A 23,709-nucleotide genomic window follows, 5' to 3' on the forward strand; every position below is an offset into this window, starting at 1 on the left:
GTCATAAAAGGTGTGAAAAGAAACACAAAAACACAAAAATAGGGAGCGAAAAAAGAATTCTTCGCTATAAAACTCTGAAAAAAAAGGAAACACTGAAGACTTTTGCGTTTTTTTTTCTTTCGAAAGGCCGAATACGCGTCGCCTATTGGGTAAGAGCCTACCACACCAGCAACGCGATCGTAAACAACAAATAGCCGGCGAATGTTTTCTGAAAGTTTTGATAAGTAATATTCAGATGCACATTTTGCAGCATAATGAGAGATGTGACGAAAATTGCTCAATTTGATAATGCTGAGAGCCAAGCGCCATCTATCGTGTGGTAAACAAAGTAACTACAGCACTTGCGCAGTAGGGCCGACAGCGTCGGCTCCTCTTGGTCGCGACGACCAACGAACGTTTATTTTTCTACGTGTTCTTCTCGCGCGCCCCGACTTCAAGCAGCAAAAAAAAAGTATTTGAAACAGACCACGACGAACAGGAACGCTGGATCCACAAACACCCGAGAAAAGCTACAGCGGCGACGAATCCACCGACCCCGACCAAGCGAGCTCTGCAGATAGGCCTAGCAGGCACTCCGACTCGGCGCAGCGTTGCTTCAACGGTACTTGGCCAAGCCCGTCTGCTCACGACCGGCTGGCGTGCTGAATGGAATATGCCCGCGCGACCCTTCTGGACGCTTCCCGTATTGTAGTTTGATCGGTGACCTCAATTTTAGAGGTTAGGTCAATCTCTTCCCATGTTTTCCGAGGCAGTGTTGACGAACACTGTCGCCGAAAAGGGGCTCTCGTCGATTCTATCTTCTTGTTTTTCGTGATAATAGAGCTCAAATAAACGCCGTATGGATTACCTTCGTAACACGGTATGTACATTTTGTTATTATTATGCCATTTTTATTCTGACAGACTGCACGTCACTGTCGAGCTATAACAGTTCGTGGGAGCTACGTGCATGACGGTTCAACCATCCTTTGTCGAGTGTCACGTGAGTATTGAGTTGCAATCGTAAAAGATCGGTTCCGAAGCGCTTACCAGCAGCGCGAATACAGCACTTCCATCAAACGCGCGCGTCCGCTCCGAGTGTGAACAGGTATTTACGTGGCTCTTGCTGACACTCGTAGTTCAAACGTATCTTTTTTTAACGTCAGCTCGCTCCTGTATTTCAGAGGCCGCGAAAAACGCCGCGGAAATTTGTTTCTATCTACGTGGCTTTGCAAACGACACGGGCCGCCTTTTACCAAGAATGACAGTTGGGCTGACTTCTGGAGTCTTCACCGGAAGGCTCGCCGCACTTCCCAACAGGCATGCCGGTGTATGGGACTAGTCCCATGCTGCCACTGTAGCGCAACATATCTCATTGAATTTCGCTCAGCTGCGATGTGTCCATGCCCATCGCGGCGATGGGAGGCGCCGATTCCGAAAAAACGTCGGCGACATCAGCGCCATCACCGCAGTAAAACCTACCCGCGCACTCCCAACCCTCCGCCGCTAACGCTCCCATTCTCCTACAGCCGCGAGAACTTCCGGTTAAAGTGCCAGGGTACGTCACGACCGTCAAAATTACCCCGCAACTTGTTTTGCGGTCAGCTGCAGAAAAAGATAAAGTCGATATTTCAATAATTTCTTTTTTGTGTAAAAGTTAATAAACCGAGAAGAAAACAAAATGCCTGTTCGGCATTCAGTGAACGCTGAAGGTTTAATGTAAAAGTTATATGTCAAAAGTAAAAAGGTCATTTCATAGTTTGTTTAAGTGAAATTCGCCCATAGAGAATCGACAACAGCGGAGGAAATGTTTTTTTATTCAGATTTCACACTGTCACCAAACATCCCGCGCTGCTTAGCAAGTTTGACCGGACTGCATAAAATCTGGCTGCATCACAACGCTTTTGAAGTAATGTGCCACATCATGAACACGCCAGTAACCGGCAGCATATTTTAAATGGCCGTATTGACTTTGTTTGCATGATTCTGTGCTGTCTTCGTATTCCATGTCAAAGAAAGCCACACCAAATCTAAGAGATGGAAATGTTCTAGTTGCTTTGCAGATCTGTGGATCGAGTCAAATTTCAAAACCTTAAAATGAATGCATGCACTCGAAGGAGGCTATGTATATGTTGCTTTTATGTGTAGCATGTTTACCATGCTTGACAAGTAGAGTAAATGATTCGTTGAATCTGTGCATGAAATAGTAAAATTATTTCGTGTTTTTTTGCGCAGATTAAAAATCGCAAATAAAGAAACCTTGTTGTCGGTAACAGGTTAAGAACCCAGTAGTTGCTTCGCCGTCAGTACGCGCTAGTTGACGCATGCCAGGCTTTCACTGAGCGGGCGACGAAGTGCAACAGAAGCCAGAATTCTCACGGTTAAAACGAAGCATCTAAGTCCTCTTTAACCTGTCACCGAAAACAGTTTCCAGTAATATGTACGGTAGAGAGAAACATTGGCCTAAACGCAATCTTTTTATTTATAAAACCTCGCGAATTAACGTTATTTGAGAGTCAGGAAGAAAGCCTAGAAAACACAAAAAATGTCGACAACACGTGTGGGAACAACTACAGTGATGTTAATAAATTAGCGATGCGCCACAAAATATTAAAGCATCTTATTCTACACGGTGGCGTACTCGGATGCGCAAAATATTGTTATTGACATCTAGAAGAATATAATCAAGCAAAACTCCGTGACAGTCTCCTGAAATGACAGGCACACCATACATGTGAAATGAATACAAACGTGAAATCTCTGTAACTAAAAGCTTCTGCTACGGCACTAGCCTTTCCAATAAGTCGGACAGAAAGGTTAAATATTATAGGTATATAGTTAATTACGCGCTATTAAATGATATCAAGTTATCCGACACACCAGGGACCTACTGTCTGAATTTGGAAGTGATACTCTTAAAGGGATACTTCAACGAAATTTAAAATATACACGTCGTGTTCAAATATAGGTTGAATATGACCCACAACATCCGTAAATGACAACCGCACGTTTGTATTTTGAGACTGGTGCCTGTGTTTTTCCTTATACACGGCCCACTCTGGCGAGCGCTCGGAGAACAGCCAGCGGAGAGCATGTGACGTCCAACGCAATCGTGACGTAGTTCATCTCAACACGAGCAAAGCTGCGGCGAGGCTGACGTCCAGAGGATGGCCTAATCGTTTCAGTCACCGAAGCGGCTGCTTTTGTACGAATTTTGAGTGACGGGTTAATCGTTTATAATCTTGTAGGGGGACAATAGCGACTTCTGCGACACACAAAAAGTATTCTTTGAGAAGAGGAAAGTTCCTTCTTCCCCTCTTGTCTCGTCGTGGCCATGGGCGAGACACTCGCCGTCACTAGCTGTCAAGGTTCCTAGACGGGCATTACAGGCGAGGCGTTAGCGACATCCACCAGGTGCTCTTTGCTAATCGTTTAATTTGTTTTAAAATTCCTTTTTGTGACTTTTTTAACAAGATATTGGTATGTTTGATGTGATGCTGCTCCTTTGAACACATATCGACCAAAAATTGAGCGCCGAAATTTCGTCGTAGTATCCCTTTAAAGTCCAATTTTATAGTGTTTTCTGCAACGTAAGTGATCCCAGCCTTAATTTATAACTAATGGACTGTTCCAGAAAAATAATTTTGTAAAAAACTTGTTCGAAGATTTGCAACCACCCGAAAATGTGGAAATGTCTTCTATAGCAGGCAGTGATGAAATTAATTCCAAGCTACTTGCCAAAAGACTAAGATGGTGCCCAGTACATTTGTGGTCGCAATCTTTTTTCACAATCAGTGCGAGCTTTTTAAGCTGCTACAGACTGGAAGGTGGGCGAAATAGTTTGACTTTTAATGCGAAACCATTAATTGTCCCGTGACACGCAGCCTTCGTTGGCGTAGCGAAATGAGCAATACATTCCCATTGACTGCGTCGCGTCATAGTTCCAAGGAAGCCCACCCCACAGAGCTGTCCTTCCGAAGCTGCAGCCCGCACGCCAATAAAAGGGGGAGGGTCACAGGTGCGTGGCCGCCCCCGTCTCCCTCTTTTCGGGCCATGCGGTAGGCGTGGCCGGAGGCCCCGAGGGAGGGATGAAGGTAGAGCGGGAAATTCCCGCTCCCGCTCCCTGTGCCCTACTGTATCACGTGTATACGCTCTGCCCTCAGCCACGTCGCGCCGCGTAGGAGCGCGGCCCGCTGCATGTAGCAACTCAAGAAGGTAGGGCGAGGGTAAGACGGGTTGGGGAGGAGGAAGCCGACGGAACGCTGGAGAAGAGAGGGGGAAACCTCCTTCTCTTTTTAGCGTTCCGTCTGCTTCCTCCTCCCCGGCCCGTCTTACCCTCACCCTACCTTCTTGAGTTGCAACGGACTATAGGGATGCGAAAGCGTTCCTACACGTGTAAAGAGCCTTGAGTGTACTCCTGTATTTTTTAGGTCAGACAATCGAAACTCTTTTTCATACTACAAGCCTATATTCACTACAGTAAGTGTTTCCAACATGCGTGACCACACCCATTTAAATGGCATACGGTTTTTAGAGGGAAACATCAATCTCAAACACCAACACGAACTTTTCAAGGGGCATTTGTGTGATACTCTACTCGTAGGCTATGTACATTAATTTAACATTTTAATCAACTTTGATTCTCAGGTTGACGCTGCATTTCTTGGCATTTTAAAAGCGTTTGATCGTGTACACCATCAGCTTCTGTTGCACAAACTCATTCATTTCGAATTGGATAAGAGTGTTGTTCTTTGGATTAAGGATTGTTTTTTCGATAGGACCTAATACAGTTATAAATTATTGTAATTCATGAGGTATTATTGTTTTTTCAGGTCCATCGCTGGGCTCGGTCTTTGGTCCTCTAATTATCTCGACATATATATTAATGTTCTTCAATCTTGTGTTTATTCTCCCATTCGTTCTTGTGCAGTTGATTGCATTATATATCCAAAACTTTGCAAGCATAACTGAAAAATTTAATCTAAAAGAAGATTTCACTAAAGTATGTGTCTAGGCTTATTTAGATAAACCCCTCTAATCAAAAATATATTTTCTTTAGTAAACAATGTGTTTTATGCACTCCTACACTTTCGACTCTAGGATCATGGATCTGTTTTTTTTTTAATAAATATATTGATGCTTATGTCGATTTAAATCTTCCAATTCAATATCATACTTTACCATTTTTGTCATCCTATAATAGCTCTCTGGATCACACAAAGTGTAATCAATATATAATTTTGGTTCTCCTCCTTCTCAATTCAGGAAAACAGGATTTCTCAATACTTCGACCTAAACTTAATACGAATTGAGCGTATGGCACCCCCTCAATCATATATCAATAACATAACTGTTGTTAATTTTTGTAAATGGAGTAACGCTTCTAATCCTTTTAGTATTCCCGTCCTTCAAGCACCATCTTACTAAAGAAAAGAACCGATTGTGGAGTAGGCCTTATTGCACAAACTTTGGGGCTCGTCTACGTTCTACACCGCATTTTTTACATGACTACTCTCCCAGAGGGTCTCCTCGCGCAGTCATCTTCATTTTCGCCTCGCTTTAAACACTCCCGTAAAATTGAGCCTGACGTCTGCCTCAACATTTTCGTTTTCTATTATTTTTTTCCCAAACTTGTGGCATGGTATTATCATCTGCCTAAGTTGTTCTACTTTCATCCCCGCATTTTATATTTTTTTTTTATTATTTCATGTATTTGTATATAATTCCCCATACGCTCACTTGCTCGCTCGCTTTCAATTAATACTAAACCTATTCTCAATTATTCTAACCCCCAACGTTTTCAGGCTCATATTTCTTGTAACTTAGTGTACATGACGTGTGCTTGATTAATTTGTACGCTTTGGTTGTTCGGAGGGAGGGGATAGATTAGTGATCGTTTCGTGTTTTTGCTCCGAATAATTTTGTTGAGAAGTGATTACTTCATACATTTAATGTTGCCATTTAACTCTTATTTCTGCTTTCTCCCTGGGTATGGTTTTTCAACCCATTTGTGATGTCAATGTATCGATAAATCAATAAATACAAACATATAATTAATAAAACTATATTCTAACATAATACAATTTTCTCAAGAACTTAAGTGCGTATCTCTCTATTTTTCTGCGTTTTTTTCCATTTTTGTGCCTATTCTTGCGAAATGTTTAAGGGAAGAAAACAGCAGACAGCGCTGCTTGCAATGTTGTGTGAAGAATGCTATGGAAGGATTACAGAGCGCTAGAATTCTCACCTTCCACTCAATTTCCTTAGGACCGTCATGAGTCATCGCATATCCCGCGCCGTCATGATAGCCGAATCTTGTGTGCTCCCGACTCTTAACACTAAAAGTGTAATCGTTTTTAGCATGGCACGCCTGTGAAAAGAGGATAGTGAATGTAGACCAGGGAATCTTCTTTTAGCATATATATATATATATATATATATATATATATATATGTATATAGGTAAAGTAAGGTAAATATAAAAACAATGGACGGGGAAAAGCTAATAAGTCAAAGATGCGTACTGTCGGAGTTACTAACTCGAAGTTTATTACGACGTTTCGAACTGGGACCGCTCGAAACGTCGTAATAAACTTCGTAACTCCGACAGTACGCATCTTTGACTTATATGTATATATATATATATATATATATATCAGTGTGTCGAACCGAAAAAAATACGGGTTCGGTTACGGTTCAGGTTCAGGTTAATTTATTTTGTTCCGGTTCAGCTCCGGTTCGATTAATTCGATCCGCGAACCGGTTCGCGAACCGGTTCGGGGCGCTGAACCGGTTCGCGAACCGGTTCGGAAATTATAAATGACAAATTGCAACATCAAAATAAATTACAAATAAAACATCTGAAATCAGCACATACGAAACGGGATACATCGTAGTGTAAGGCTCAGGGATTTCTACCAGGAATGGCTTCTTTATGTGCACTCAAAGGTTACCTCACCGACGTTTACGCATTCGGTCTTCATCTAATTGGGTCCGACGCAGTAGCTGTAAAATCCGCGACCTCCTTACAAACCCACTTACAAGTAGAACTCGCTAACTATCCCGCCACCTCGGCGTGTAAGCAATTGAAGGAACAGTGGGGGGAAAATACAGCTTTCTTTATTTGAACTAGCCTTCGGTAACTCAAATTAAACCCTTAAAGAAGTTTTCATTAAACAAATTACGGAATATGAAAAACACTGCACCGAACGCAACGCCAGAAGGACGTAATAAGATAAATATTAAAATAGAAGAGTTCGCTGTCTCACAAATATGTTAGCTTCTAAGTGCCTATACGAAACCGGATCCATTATTATCAAACTCCACAGCCTTTTGTTTTCTCATTCCAATGGAAGCAAGCTTCAAGAACTCGCGCGTTCTAAAAACGTGTTATGAAAGGAGCACACAGCAGCATTTAGGATTTACGAGATTGTAGGAAAATGAAATCCCGTGACGCGATTCTTTTTTTTTTTTGCACAGCCTTCCAATTCTCTTTCTTCCGTGCAAGCCGCGACCAGCGCAATACTGGTTCCTATGTCAAGATTCATGGATGCAGCGTTTGTCAAGATTCATGGATGCAGCGTTTATATTCCTAAGACTGAGTGGAGAAGAAAAATATATAATCGAGGTATGTGTCAGTTGACGGCACTTAAAAAACAAATGGCATTGATAGCACATTCATTGTCAACAGCGCGTGGCCGAACCGTTTTGACATGAGCCGGTAACCGTTATTTTTTTTCCGGTTCAGTTCCGGTTCGGGCTCATCGCGATAACAATATAACGGTTCGGGTTCGGGTTCAGTTCCGGAAAAAATACCGGTTCGGTTCCGGTTTTCGGTTCGGTTCGGTTCCGGTTCGACACCCTGATATATATAATGATAAAATGTCAGTGACGCTCCTAGAATCTGGATTTAAATCAAATCGCGAACATGAACAGCGTGAATCCTACCTAATTTACTGATTCAACGCTATTAAACAAGGAATAAATGGAAGCCCCCGAACTCTTGCCTCGAATAAAGTGCTAACGGACGAATAGCAACTGCGATCAGGGGAAATTTTTTTTAGGTCCTAGATTTTATTGTTAGCAGTGGTACTGTGTTTGTGGCCGGAAGTGGACCATCAACTTTTCTCTTTTATTTCCAGGTTTTGATATTTATGTTTGTTTCTAGGTTTAACATTGTTCCCTTCCAGGTCTAATCATGCATGCCCCACAAAACAACACAAATTGCCGTGCCGTTTCTTTTTTTTTTTTTGAGACAGCATTTTAGTTTGCGCGTGTAACATTCTTTTATTTTACGCTATCGTCCAGGTCACCCCTGCCCGCCCGGACACAAAATCACCCTGCGCCCCCTCTCAAGATTGACACTTGGCCCCGACCGACAAGCTTCTTCATCCGGATACGAACTGCCCTACGCTTCCCTCTCACGAAACCTCCAACCGTCACCCGGCCGAAATTTGGACTCGACCGCAGCATTGTATAAATACCACGGCGTTCATCTGTAAAAGTTCTTCTTGACAAAGGCCGGATTCCGGCCGAAACGTAGAAGAATAAATCGTCAGTTGTTGCTGTTTTCACCAAGGTTTTTTTTTTTGTTCTCAGTTATATATATATACCGGGTGTTTTTTAAGCTTAACAGAATTTTTAAAAGGAAACCAAGAAAGCTAGGTTAATGCGGTCTGCGCAGGTGAGTTATACGGTCCAAGGGACATAGTATAGGGGCCTAATTGTAGCTAAAATTCGTTAATTAACTTTTTAGTTAATGAAAATAGTCATATAGTTACAATTAGAAATTTGCTCAGTGTCATTGAAAACAACTAAATCAGTAATTTTCAGAAAGACTTTGAACGCGTGAGAAGCGTAGTAGTGTACTAAAGTTACCACTCGTGGAGCAGGTACAAGGATGGGCCTAGATAAGAGACAGAAAAATTGCGCGGGCGCCTTACCGCAACCGCCAGCTTTGGATATTATATCCCCCTGGCTGTACCTGCGCAGACCGCATTAATCTAGCTTTCATGGTTTTTGAAAAAAAAAAAAATTTGTTGAGCTGGAAAAAAACACCCTATATATATATGTGTATATATTTATATAACGGGCATGGTGGCGGGGGGCTGAAGGTGTGGGTATAGAAGAAGAAAAGAACCCTTAGTGAAAACAGCAACAACGGACGACTTAATCTTCAACGTTTCGGCCGGAGTCCCGCCTTCGTCAGGAAGAACTTTTACAGATAAACGCATTCCCTATAGCCAAGCTCATCGTTTCAAACGAATTTGTTCAAAAGAGACAGATTTTGATGCGAGCAGTCAAAATTTAAAGTCAGTGCTTGAGAAACAAAGGTATCGACCCCGTATAATCGATGATGCAATCAGAAAAGCCGAGCAACCGAACCGCGCAGACCTTATCAGCCCGCACCCCACGCAAAGCGACACACAGCGTACAAATCTATGTCTAACTTATAGCATAAACCATCCTAATGCAAATAATATCTTAAGACGACATTATAACATTCCCGAACAAAGCGAGCGCCTTAAACACGCGTTTCCATCCGCCCCTGGGGTAGCCCACAGACGACCGCGTAACCCAGGATGTCTGATCTGTAGAGAGATGCAGCACACAAGCACGGCCAGTAGCACGCACTAGCAGTTCTCGATCAAAATTAAAGGGAACTTAACATGCGCCTCGTCGAATGTCGTGTACTTATTCGAGTGTACGGTATGCAAAATGCAATACATAGGGCAGACTAGAACGGCATTTAGACTGCGCTTTAATAATCACAAATCTCACGCCAGAAATCTTCCGACACTGCCTCTACCCAAACATCTCGCTCTCCCAAAACACTCCTTTGATAAATTGTCAGTGACGCTCCTAGAATCCGGATTTAAATCAAATCGCGAACGTGAACAGCCTGAATCTTACCTAATTTACCGATTCAACACTATTAAACAAGGAATAAATGAAAGCCCCGGTACTCTGCCATCGATTAAAATGCTAATAGACGAATAACAAAAACAATAAAAAAACTTTTTTTTTTTTAGGTTTTAGACTTTTTTGTTAACAGTGGTCATCTGTTTGTGGCCGGAACTGGACTATCAACTTTTCTTTTTTATTTCCAAGTTTTGATATTCATTGTAATTCTTTTTTATTTCTAGGTTTAACATTCTTCCGTTCTAGGTCTGACTCATGCACGTCCCGCAAAACAACGCAAGTGACCGTGCCGTTTTTTCTTTTTTTGAGACAGCACTTTAGTGCGTGTGTAACTTTCGTCTATTGTACGCTATCGTCCAGGTCATCCCACAAACAACTTTCTCTCCGGTAAGGTGGCGTAAGCTATGGACCGATACAAAGGGCATAGCCAATATTTTTCATCCGATTCATCCACTAAAACAAGTCATTCGGCATCCGCGTGTTTTTTCGGATATTTTTGCTGTTATTTTTGCCGTTCTTAGCATAGTTTGTACTCCTGTCATGAGTCTTCAGGTATAACAAAGCTGTCGGGATGCCTGGCTGCTGTTGCGCTCCGAACGGCAAGTCTAGCTACGCGGGTGGACCGAGTTTCAAAGTTCACTTATTTTTCGACTGACCCTCTACGGTGGACGGCATGGACACTAGCTGTCCCTTGGAAAGATTTCATTCCGACGGAGTACAAATTCATAAGAATATTGCTTCTTGTATACTACTCTTGGTGTTTTAGTATTCGCAATTGTTAGCTAATGAAAAAGGGCAGTTTTCGAAACACGTTTGTTTTCCCGCCAAACGCTTGCCAAAGAAGCAAGTCACACATTTGTGTTCTTTTTGTCGTTTCCGTTACGAAATCCGTGATCACAATATATATATTTTTTTTATTGCAGGTGTACGAAAAACATTTCGCTCCAAGATACTTTGTTACAACATCAAGTTTCACACACGTGAAGACATTAAGAATTGTCCAAATGCCTCTGCCACTGGTTAAACTCAAACAAGATGCAAAACCTAGTTCGTTTCCAAAGTGCCCCGGATACCTGTCTTGAACGAAGACGTCAGCTAGGGAGGCACCAGGCAAGACAAGGGAACGCTTGGAAGCCGCATCACTCAACAAGACTCTAGAACTGTATAGAGACGAAGAGGAGCTACAAAACAAGACGCACAAAGTGATAAGTTTTTTTGGATTCCCTGATGCTCTTCCGAACCTCCAGACTTCTCACTTCTGCATTGTATGCAACAGAAACCCCACGTTTTTCTTCCTGGACCTCACTGATTAACGTGCCCCAGCTGTGGATTCCTCAGTGAAAGTGACAAGTGACCTGTGTGCTGAAGCGTATACAGGTGAAATGGGCGTTTTGAACCTTGGTGGTCTTAGTGTTCCTGCACACTTCCAGGATTTAAGGGAGTTAAGAGATGTGCTTCAGTATGTTGACAGATGTACACTGATCACTCTGCTGATTCCGCGGAACAGACTCAGGAGCTGCTTGGAATAGTGTCGCACTGCTGGAGGGGTTGATTTGAGATGACCAACCATCAAGAGCTGCATGGATGGCATATGAAGGTAGGCAGATTTTTGAAAAAAAAAGAGTAGATCTCGTCCTCAGCAAAGCTGTGCGGTATCCACGGGACGTGCTGGTGTTCGGAAGTCTGATATTTAGTATTTCGCCACACGCGTACAGATTCGTGAGAAATTCTCAGAAGGTAACGTTGCCGCATCGCGATACAGTGAGACGGCTATGCTCACCTTACCTTGTCAGCCCTGCAGCACAACAACAAGTATCTGGTTTTCTCTCATACGATAAAAAATCTCGTTAAAAATGTGAAAAGCATAAAAGAAATGTTACTTTAATGATGAAAGAAATTCACCTTCAGTGGTACATTGATTCCAAGGCTGGTTCTGTAACAGATGCTGCAATTAACAGTGCAAGCCCAGCAAAGACAGCACAGGTCTTTATGATTCAGAGTCTACTTTACAGTCACAAAGATGCCGTGCACATTATGCCCGTCTTTGCACATTATGACTTTCTTTGAATGCTTGTTGTGGAGCTAGACTCTACAGGGTTTAAAGTCATTGCACTCATCCCGGACAACGGTTCGATCAATCGCAAAACATTGTAATTTTTTTCATACCTTCCTCGCCTCAAGATTGTATATTAGCACCCAGCTGATTCATCACGTACTTTATTTTTTGTTGTCGACCCTGTTCGCCTTCTGAAATGTGTTACAAACAACTGGATCAATCAGCGAAAACCTAGGAGGGGCATGTACTTCACAGACCCAAAACGTGCTGAGCAGAAACCTGAAATTCGGACGGCTTCTTTTTGCCCCTAATGTCAGTTGCACAAATCTGAACATAATGAGCTTTTCAAGTTGGAGCCAACACAGTCGTTGAAGACACCTAACCAATGTAACATGAAAAGGCAGAATGTGAAGCTAGCATTGCGGATCTTTAACTTGTCTACTGTCTCATCATTCCGAGCTAACAGACTCTGCGCGCAACTGGAACAGCTGTGTACATCAATATGATACTCACATGGTGGAACGTGGTGAACGTGAAAACACCAAACAAGAGACAGCGGCTAAGGGACGACTTACAAGGACCTGCAACAGCTAAGTCATGTTCCCAGTTGTTGTACCAGAAGAGCACATGGCAATGGCTGGACTACTGGGAAATTTTGACGCGTGGTGCCCGTCATTTGACGCGGGAAACCCACACAACCTTTTGCTCTGCTCCTCACGCCCTCCGCGAAATTGCTGTGTATTGATTAGTGGAACTCGGACTGCAGTGTGCTATTCTAGAAATATTTCAAAGTGACTGTCTTAAAGACCGTCCTGGGAACTATCGTCCGTTGTGTGGCGCACATTATCATGTGTCAATCAGGTAAATTTATGAATAAAAAAAACTGCAATTGGAGAATGTGCTTGACCTTCCAGGCTTGAATGTTCTGACGTGTGACGTTGCCTGAATGAGTGCCGATTCTTTGAAAAAGCACTTTGATGTCACTGTTACGGATTGTGACATTGTAAAATAGGCACCATGGCTTTCAGCTGTGATGTAAGTAGCTGGGTATTGTGCCCACGCAGGTCTAACGAAGCTGTTTTGTGCCTCGTGCAGAGACAGACTTGTAATAGAAGCCGCAGAGGTAGGCATAGAAACAGAATGCTCTGATTACTAGCATGACAAGGAGTGAATTGAACTTCCGGCCACCTGTTGTAGTAAATGCTTTCCTTGTCACAGAAATTGCGGTAGATAAGTTCAGGAGCTACAGTTTTCCACCCAATCCTTCAACCTGCCTATGCAGAGAGAGGCACAGGTTGCTATTGTGCCTACTATTCTACATGACTTTGAAGAAATAAATGTCTGTGACTATAGGCATGCACCCCATCAGTTCATAGACCATGTTTTGAGTGCTGCGACAAATAGAATGCTCAAGAACCTGTGGAAAGTAGAAAATAACAATATAACGGCGAAAGAAGAAAAGGGAAAGCTTAAATAAGACAAAGATAGAAATGCGACTGCGTGTGTGAATACATGTTGTTTGTCAGTGTCTTCCGTCAATCTGATGATGACCACTTTTTCATATGTAATAAAGTTGACGGCATTTATTTACTGGCACAATGTAATGTTTTATTGTGCATTTTGAAGTGTCAATTTGTGTAAGCTTGTCAAATAAAATTATTGGTTCAGCAGAATTGATTATGCCATCAATGAATTCAATCTGTTTCCTACCTGTTCATCAAAAAACAGTGAAGACATTTCAATCACATTTTGTTTCAAACTATTGGTTAGTGTGTATGTTTTCTTGATGGTGTAACTAAACTCAAAAAGAGTAATAATACAATAAAGGTTACTTAATACTGGACAAATTTAAAGAACAAACAATTTCCTTCTACGATAATCATCTCTGGACCGTTCGGTAAAAATGCTCACATATGAACGTGCAAAGCATGGCACTTACACAAAAAATGTGGCATCAGCTCTGCATGGTTTCTTGCTTGATCAATCCAATTCAGAACGATCACCTATTGCCCATCATGTGTTGCAATAGTGGAAATTTAGAATCTGCAGCGATGGCGCGACCTTCCGCATGTTATCGCTGGGGAGAGCGAGCGCCTACAACATCCCTGCGCGGTGACACCGACTTCCATAATGATCTCTCTTGCGTGATGTCACGCCTGCGTGCGGTGGCCAACTTTCTTATAGGTGGTGTTGGTGTAATCCTGTTCATGATAAACAAGATCTTGACGTTGAGCCTAATCCTGGCCCTGATACGCAGTTTTTTTTTCTTTTCAACCAATTTATGCTGGACCAAACGCAAATGGCTGAGGATCTTACCTTATAAAAAAAAATCGACAAGAAACTTTAGATGCTAGGCTTGATGGCTGCAAAACCCGTCTGGTTGAGATCGTCTTGGGTTTGTGCCAGGTATCTGATCCTGTTAGGCGAGTGCAATCATTGGAAGAAAAAAGTGCTGCTTTCAAGACAGCCGTCTCTCAGCTTACAAATAAGAATGACGAAATTGATTATCGTTGTTACAGAAATAATTTGGTTGCATCAGGGCTCCTGGGACATACGAATGAGTCCCTTGGGTTGCTGCTTGCTAAGGTATCTTATCTGCTGTATTCGAATTTGTCTGTAACTTGCGATGGCATATAACGCCGTCGTCGCATCGGTTCGTTTGCAGAAGGTAATTCCAGACCTGTAATATTTAAGGTATTTTCGAGATAACACTCGCATCTTCAAAAATTCCTACAAACTTAAGAAACTCGGATACTTTTCGACGAACATTCCTCACCACGTGTCTGTAATATTTGCGAAGAGCTTTTTTCAGTAATGCTTAATTTGGAAAACATGGCGCCAAAGTAAGTCTTTGTTACGACCCCACCCTTGCTGATAGCGTTCGATACTCGTTGGATGGAACAAATCACAAACTTTCAAAGGTTCTTCCTGTGGCACAATCTCAACGCCTAAATTGACACATAAAGAATAAACCTTTTTCTGCAGTCAACATTATTGCTAGAAGCCTTTTACCCAAGTCCAATGGGTTTTTCCATTCTGCATCTCTATATTCACCACACGTAACATGTATAACAGAAAACCTCATTACACGGTGCCATTCCTAATTGTGAATATACCGCCCCTAATTGCAACGTAGTACAGTGTGATAGATCTTCCAGGGGTGGGGCTGTTGCGTTAATTTTTAGAGGCCTTAACTTCTCTACTTTTTTCTACTTTAGCTTACACTGAATCTTCATGGTGCGAGATGCCGCTCAATTCAGAAATATAACCTAGCTAATTTTCAACTCATCTTACTTTGCGAGGGCCATTTGCGATGCTCTCGTGGATTGGGCACTGTCATTGTACTTAAATAAGGTTTGGTAAGTTTAACGCCATAGATGATTTTATTCTTCATTATATTTATTTATTCGCAACTTAAGAAAACTTTGGTTATTATTGCGGAGGTATTGAAGCAATTTCCGATTAGACAGAAATTTTTGTGGCGCTCAAACTTCTTGTCAACCGTATATACCCCGAAAGCTTCACTGTAACTTATTTTAGCAGTGCTGAAGATGTACCTATACATAATCAACTTATTTTTTCTTTCCATATCTTTTGTGCTATGAGTACGCACGCAGATGCCAATGCGCAGCTTAGTCATTTCAACCTTCTTGTGGATAAATGTAGGAACAATTTTGTACCTTTTACAAAGACGAATAAAAATCTTTCGGAACCTATGATTACAAGAAAGCTCCTACAGTTTATGCGGAAACAAGCAGGAAACGTTCTACGAAATGCAATGCAGCCTCGGTAGACAGCGCTTTGTTTGATGGTTTAAAGCCATCTTTAAAAAAATATGTTACCTTCTAAAATAAAGTACATTAACACGACTCTGATTCAATATATGACTTCAGCTCATGTCGAATTCTGGAGGTCTACCTTCCTAAAATGAAATGTAGCGCAAAGTTTTATTATAGGGGTTGATTGTGTTAGTTAACCAGCAGTAACTGGTAACTTTTTTACCGAATACTTTATTTCGGTATTTAGTTGCAATAGTTATTACGTTTAAAATTTCTGCTCTTACATAATGTTTAATATGATGTTAACATTAGTGTTTATAATGTTTCCAATACACATATGAGGCTCGATTGTAAAAAGAGCCTGGGCCCTAATAAGATCTCCAATTTTTTTCTCAGCCGTTATTAACTTTAAACGCCAATGTACTTATTTGTATTTTTTATTGAACATATTTTTAGTGCAACCGTACCTTGACTATCAAAGCCAGCTAAAATTATTTCCGTATAAATCCGGTAGCAAACAGGTTGTTACTAAATCTAGACCAATTTCATTGACATCATGTTCTTGCAAGCTTCTTGAACAGATAGTTCATAAACATATGCGAGGAACTCGAGCTAATTTGATTCTCTGTCGCTAAAAACATAGCTCTTGCCATAGTTAAAAAAAGGCAGCTGGATGCCATCTTTATAAACTATAAAAATACTTTTGTTACAGTTCCAAATCGTAAGCGTCTTCGAAGACTGTAAATTATATAAAAGCGCATAATTAACTACTTGGATCTCTTATTACCTTAAGACCTCAATTTGTTTCGTATTGGGACGTTAATTCTAGCAACTTCTCGGTTACTTTTTGGTGTCCGGGAGGGCTCTGTTTTAGGACCAATTTTTGCTTTATTTTAAGGACGTAGCTAACCATATTCCTGTTAAGACAGGCCTTCATGCTGGTGAATGCATTCTATACAATGAAATCAGGTCCTAAGGTGATCATGCCATGCTAAATGACTATTTTTAGTATTTCTTAATTTGAGGCGGAAATGGCAGATTAAACTAACTTTGAAAACATTTGTGTTTATGACCTTCACTTTCAAGAAGACCACGTTGTTTTGAGTTATAGTAACTGCACTATAATTTTGCGCGAAGTGTGTGAATATAAGTAATTTGGGAATTTTATTTACTCCATGTTTTAAATGAAAGAGACACATTCTTTCATCTGCTCTCGAGCTTTGCGACAGTAAAGATGTTCTTTCTTCGAGATTGCGCCGCGACCCGACGACGGAGGCAGCTGATGGTCGCTGACGGAAGAGGAAACAAGACAAAACTCCGCGAATACGGGGAAGAAAAAAAAAAAACACGTCTATTTACAAGCGAAGCTAATTTCCGAATCCTTGCAAAAGGTCACACCACGCGCTGTCTTCTCGTCTTCTTCCTTTCTAAAATGTCCCCTGCACCAGCCGGCACCGAGCGCCGCCAGTCCACACACACACAGGGGCACACGTGCAAATGCAAACACGCACAGAAAAGAAAACGAAACTCAGTCCCGTTCCCGCGTCCATTCACGGCGATGGCGGGGCCGATTCTTACAGCAATGACTGGGTTATATCATTAGAACTTTAAAACTTTTAACTAGGGGTGTTAAATATACCGTGAACAGAGCCCAAATTAAACCGATGTTAGAATATGGCTGTGTGGCCTAGGACCCCTATTTCAAGAGAGATATTGAGCTGCTTGACGCAATACAAGCAAAGGAAAACAGAATTAATTTCCATCGATATGATTGTACATTTTCGCCCACATTGTCAGTGCCAGTCAATGGACTTGAAGCCTTAGATTTAAGACGTGTTGTGGAACGACTAAAGCTGCTGCACAAAGGAGCAAGCAAGAAATTTGTAGTTATTTTGTAAAATATAAATTGCTTCCTCACTCTATGGCGCACTCGTAGCTTCCATCCTCTAGATGTGGTACCATATACAAGCCAACTCAATAATTTCAAATACTATATTTCTCCGAGGACCACAGATGCTTGGAACAACACCGATGGAGATATCCTTTCACATGACTGAGAAATTTATATAAGAAGTTCACAAGGCTCCTGTTGGTATATGTTGTATCTTAGAGCGCCGCTCTTAGGCGCCCGCTTCCGGCTTGAACGGCGTCGGTGTCGCCGTCGCCGTCGTTGTCGGCAATGGCGTCGGCGTAATCCCGCGGCGCATTATGGGGCAATTCCCATGATGCAAAGCGGGAGGAGGCGGTGGAGGGAGGAGGACAGGGAGAAGGATAAGGGGCAGATGGAGGGGGAGAGGGAGGGGGAGGGGAGGAGAATAAAGTAGGAGAGGGAGGAGGAGGGGAAGAGGAGAAGGGAAGAGGAGGGGAGAGGAGGGAGGGGGAGGAGGAGTAGGGAATGGAGGAAGAGGAGAGGAGGGGAGGAGGAGTAGCAGGGAGGATGAGGTGGTGAGGAGGGAAAAGGGGTATACCCTTCCCTCAATACCCTTACCTCCTCCTAGAGAGCTGCGCTGGAATTCGGCGTTAGAGGCTGTTGTGAACAAGTTTCATTTTAGAGCGCAGCTCTTAGGGGCCCGTTTCCAGCCTGAGCGGCGTCGGCGTCGCCGTTGGCGTCGCCGTCGGTGTCGGCGTCGGCGTAACCGCGCCCCTCTCTCTCCTCCCTCTCCTCCTCCCCTCCTCCTCCTCCCCCTCCTTCTCCTCCTCCTCCCCTCGTGTAGTATGGTCCGGGCGGGTCACGTGACCTCGGGGGGAGGGGGTCACATGACCCGTTTCCAGCCTGTGCGGCGTCGGCGTTGGCGTTGGCGTCGGCGTCGCCCCTCCCCCTCCTCCTCCCCCTCCTCTCCTCCTCCTCCCCCTCCTCCCCCGCCAAGGTCACGTGACCCCGGGGGTTGACTCCCCTCCCCCCGTCGAAGTCACATGACGGCCCGCCCAAGGTCATGTGATCCCGTCCCCTCGAGGTCACGTGACCCCCGGACCTCTGCCCTCCTCCTCCTCCCCCTCCTGCTCCTCCCCTCATTGTCTAGTATGGTTCGGGGGGGAAAGGGTCGCGTAAGAGCACAGCTCTTACGCGACCCTTTCCGGCTTGAGCGGCAAGGAGGAAAGCAGTACGAAGGTGGAGGAGGGGGGAGAGACGAGGAGGCGGAGGCGAGGGGAGGGGAGGAGCTTGAAGGACGAGGAGGAGGTAAAGGAGAGGGAGGGGGAGCAGGAGGGGAGGAGGACTAGCAGGCATGATCACGAGGGAGGAGGAATATACCCTCCACTCCTCCTCCTCAAGAGCTGCGCTCCAATTCGGCGTTACAGGATGTTGTAAACGGCTTTCACTTGTTTAAGGTGCGAAATCTACAAGGAAAGGGGAAAGCATTGTCTTACAATGTCTCAGTTGCTGTGAGATGTTACATCGTTTCCGCCGCTGTATATACGATATCCCCGTGTTTTTTAAACCAATTTTTAACCATTTGCAGTGTTTTTCTATAGGGTGCGTACTTCAATCCTCTTTTGTGTTTTAATGCATGCAATGTATGTATTCTTTTCCACTCCTGCAATGACCTTATTTAAGGTAGCGGTATTAAAAAAATAAATACACAAATAAATTTATATACATGGAGCCCAGAGCACTGCACCATGTAGCAGTTATTTTACGTTCAGAACCTGCTCCGTTGAACAGACTCCGAGTGTTGGCGCACGTAGTAGGAACACTCTCATTTGATCAGAGTAGCTTACCGTGGTCACCTTGTCAGGATAACCGGCATAGCAAGGTATACCAATGTCAAAGACATCTACTCCTCTCCGCTTGGTGAACCACCACACAGCCATGGAAAATGATATCATCAGCGATGATCTCTTGAATACATTTTTCTGCAAACTTGTGTAGTGTAGAGCCTGCTTCTATGAAAATATACAAATACAGATGTAAAAACATTTGAAAAAGTGTTCAGAACACAGAAAACAAGGGCCGCATGCAACTCACGAAGATGTTTTTTTTTTTTTCTTCCGGAGGTACGACGAAACTTCTCTGCGGTGTTATTGAAGTCTAAACACTGCATGTTCCGATTACTGACTGCTTACCATATTTACCTTAATATCATGCACCTGCGAGGCTTCAAGCATACAATAGCGCACAGGCCATGCGCACAAAGGAGAAGGCTGATTTACTACTGTACCTGAGCCACGTTGTTACTGTAGCCAAGTTAGACATCGGATGTTCGGTGGTGGATATTAGCCTTGGAATAAATTGCATTTTCTGCACTATTACTGTAACCCATTTATAAACCAGCCGCTCTTTGCGTTTTATAACAGCCACATTAATTTAGTTTACTGCTGGATCATATTACCTTAGCGTAAATAGAGCCCCCATATTTTTATCAATTAATCAGCCTGACACATACAGACTTGCTTTCTATACAAAAAACTCATGTGTTGCTCAATTGAAATATGCGTGTTGCTAGCACCAGCCGTCGCATCTTTTTGAAAAGCCGCCGCGTCGCTCTTTCTGTTTTCATTTTTGTTCTTGCAAGGAGACCAGTATTGCACAGACTGTGGCGTGAGTGATTCGTGTGGGGTGCGTCATATTAGGTCCGGACATTTCATTTCACTCTATTTCAACAAGCGCTGTTTCATCGAAACAGTTTACCGAAAGTCGGTTCATAAAATTGCTCTCAAAGCGGTAGACGTTTCCAGCCCTTCGAAGATATCAGGGTGTTACAGTTACCGGTTTCTGCGTAAGGCATTAAATAGAGACAGAAAATAAATAGCTCGAACAACCGAGACTTTTTAATTTTATTTTGTATCCTTGTGTCCCGCAACTTTATCTAATTCCGCACAACCGACGCTAGGAGCAGCAGGAACTGATCATGCAGCGTCGAAGCGTATCAACTACGGAGTTCCTCATGTTTCTGCGCGTGTCCTATAGTCGCTCAACCAGTCCTGTACGGAGAAGACCCAGTGACTTCTGTTTTTCAAACTTTTTTGTCCCATGAGCTCAGAAGGGTCGGCTGCGTCTGCACTTAGGGCAAGACGATGCATAAAGAACCACATTTTTTGCACTTTCCAACAAAACGATCAACTTTGGCACCTTCAGCTACGTCAGACGGATGATGCTTGTAAATGTTTATATCCTCCTGATTACTAACATCAATACGTATCTGCTTATAGGTAAGCGAATGCAAAATGGCAGTAGAAATTGAGGCTGTGTTATGATTTTTCGCGCTTTCTTCGAGACCACAGTTTTTTACATGTTAAAATCTAGTTGCACAAGTTGATTACTCTCATAAAGACGACAACAAAAACTTAGCTCTGCAACACGACATTTTTGCCTGCCTGCTGATTTTGGCCTGCCTGTGGTTCAACATAACTCATCCTCAAACATAGCTGTGATTTTTCGGCAGTATTAACCTGATATGTCGATATTACTAACATTTATTTGAGGCTCAAAGAAGCCACAACAGAGCAGAAAGGCTACAGCCCATACCACGCAGGCCTGCTGCGCTGTTGAAATTAGTGTGACAATGTTTGTCTTTGACTGATACATAAACATGATGACCAGAATGATGATTGAAGGAGACAGCAAATAAAAAGAAGTGAGGAGGGAGAAAGAGTCCGCACACTCGCGTACATTCCAAGAAGAGAGTTGCATTGAGACACATCGGCAGGGTGCCCTATATTCATAAGGGACTACATTTTACTTAAATTTAAATTGTCACTTTGGTAGTTGGAGTTGCATGTCAACTAACAGTTGAAATAACTATCAGCTTTACTTGTTTTGACTGCGCTGTTTCTGATCTGCTATACATATCAAGAAAATGTTTCTTCCGTGTTTCAGCAGGAGTTAGTAGCATTCAGTTTAGGATACGAGATGAGGACCGTTATAGGCGTCGCACTAAGTCCAAGTTTCGTCCATCTGGCAAGCGCTGTGTTTTCATACCCTGTCAGGGAAAGGGCTCAACTGCTCTAAAAAGAGTACCGGATTATTTGTTATCTATTAATAACATTGACCTGCTTTAAACTTTACATTAACACATTTGCTTAGAGATAATTTCACAAGAGTAATGGAGTAATCAGATAGAAAAATGGAAATTTATAATTATTTTCGGTTGCGTGGGTTTGCCAAAATTGATCACCGTTTTGTAAGTCGTTGTTGAAACGGACCGCCAGCGGCTATTTCCGGTATCCTTAAATATTTTAAGTGATTCGCCACCTACATTACAGCAATTTATTTTGAGGCTCAAGCAATTTGACACTGTCCTAGAGCTTGTACACAAGTAAAGAATTTCATTTACCTAACGCACCTTCTAAAAAAGAAATACTGAGCGACTTCAACCCAACCGGCAAAGGAGATGGTGACATTAACTATAAATGCGGTCTCAGTTAATTTGTTAGCATCTCAATAATCTGAAATACGAACAAGACAAACTGCGACTGACGGTCGCCAAAACAACCCCGACGTTCTTTGAGGGCGGGTTCCGTTTTAACCACTATTGCCATGCGTTAACGGAGACTTAATGCATCGATATAAAGTGGCCATAAAAGATTGAGAAAGGTCCCGTTCCAACGTCCGCAAGAGGGACGATATCTTGTAAACATTGAATAAGAAACCCCGCACTACTTTTTTCGAATTTCTCTGACATTATCACAGATAGTCGGCATAAAATCAAAAGGTGCGTTGGCTGCAAACGTTTAGTGTGTGGCAACCTTTCCAATCTTTTTTAGAAAAGAAGCCAGCACGTAATGGGGGCATAACTGAGGGTGACCTAAGAGAGCATGCATCTAAGACGTATCTGTTTAATAGGAATGCATACTCAAAGAATCCAGATGCGAAGAAAGCACCTCGAACTACAAGTCGTCTAATAATTAAGAACAAGAACAAGAATAGTACCGCTATGAATATCGTTGTGTATTTATGTGCTGCCGAAGGACGACAGTTTGTGTTGCGAGTCACACAAAATACTGGAGTGAAATGTGATATACTTTACGTTGTTTTCAGCAGGTGTTTTATATCTTTAAATTTTTTGCTAATGATGAAACTTAGGTTATATTAAGGGTATTAACAAAGGCAAAATGCATGCCCCAATATTTCCAAATAATCCAGTTCAATGACCTGACTAAGCAGTTATAGAATGGATGGGAAGGAGACTCCGGTAAGGACTTCCAAATCTCGGGAAACGGCTAGCTCCTGATCTGAGAAGGGAGTTATACCTTTAGGGCGGAGTATTATATAATTAAAAAAAAAAAAAAAAACGCTTTGACGCCAGAGCTGGAAAAAACATGTGTGGTTCCTTTTTCTTGCCAAGTTTGCACGGAAGTTTGAAGGAAATTTCGGGGGAAAACGACAGCATTCCCTTTAGAGACGTCGAAAGAGTTTCAATCTTTGTGGCAGGACAGTGAGGTAAACAGCAGGTTTCTGCAATGCATCATGTGACTTCAAACCCGTACAATAAATAAAGCGACAATAAGCTATCACAAAGTACCAACTAATTACTGAGAAAACTGGATGCTTTGCGTGACCAAGGTCAGCAAACAGCCTACGCCCCTGGTTCTTGGTTTTCCAAAAAAGAGGGGAAAAGAATCATCCTGCTAAAATAATCTAGATTATTTGTTAAGCTGGATTTTTACGTGTTGAATAACTTTTTGTTGTTTTACCTTGTAAGTACTTGCTTGAGTGTTTCTATCACTATTCGGTCTTTTGCTTCACAAGAGAGAGATGTATCGGATTAAGGTTGGTAGTACTATTAGTCCGAAATCATAAAAGCATTTATGGATTAAAAGCCTTGTAATAGAGGCGATATCTACTGTATGGCATCTAATTACAGGATAATCATTACCCATGTTGTTATAACATCGGTTATTCTTTGATCGCTCCTCTGAATTATCTTACTGAAATTATAATTTAAAACCTGCCTTATAATATCATCTGTTGGAATAAATTTCGATAACATATTGTCGCCAGCATTCTATGCAACTTTTCGGCTATACCTTTTCTTGCA

The 23,709-nt window shown here is 42.5% G+C and overlaps 1 protein-coding gene across 1 annotated transcript; it reads right to left on the minus strand.

Moving 5' to 3' along the window:
* Positions 1-1,833: 1,833 nt before the first annotated feature.
* LOC120845893 lies at positions 1,834-19,558 on the minus strand. The gene is made up of 3 exons (XM_040217451.1): positions 19,451-19,558; positions 6,226-6,348; positions 1,834-2,043 (listed from the first exon to the last, which is right to left on the minus strand). Exons 1-3 carry the CDS (start codon positions 19,556-19,558, stop codon positions 1,834-1,836), a joined length of 441 nt encoding a protein of 146 aa, XP_040073385.1.
* Between the last annotated feature and the right edge of the window lie 4,151 nt (positions 19,559-23,709).

Source organism: Ixodes scapularis, unplaced genomic scaffold (assembly GCF_016920785.2).
Source record: "Ixodes scapularis isolate PalLabHiFi unplaced genomic scaffold, ASM1692078v2 PGA_scaffold12__126_contigs__length_90152505, whole genome shotgun sequence".
In the NCBI taxonomy this organism is placed as follows: domain Eukaryota; kingdom Metazoa; phylum Arthropoda; class Arachnida; order Ixodida; family Ixodidae; genus Ixodes; species Ixodes scapularis.

What these genes read in the sequence shown, in the direction of transcription:
- LOC120845893 (XM_040217451.1), bottom strand. Translation starts at nt 19,558, where the DNA reads ATGATATCATTTTCCATGGCTGTGTGGTGGTTCACCAAGCGGAGAGGA. An exon ending in ATCCTGACAAGGTGACCACG is followed by an intron (nt 6,349 to 19,450) that starts GTAAGCTACTCT and finishes CTCTTTTCACAG; the next exon opens with GCGTGCCATGCTAAAAACGA. An exon ending in CTAAGGAAATTGAGTGGAAG is followed by an intron (nt 2,044 to 6,225) that starts GTGAGAATTCTA and finishes CTCGATCCACAG; the next exon opens with ATCTGCAAAGCAACTAGAAC.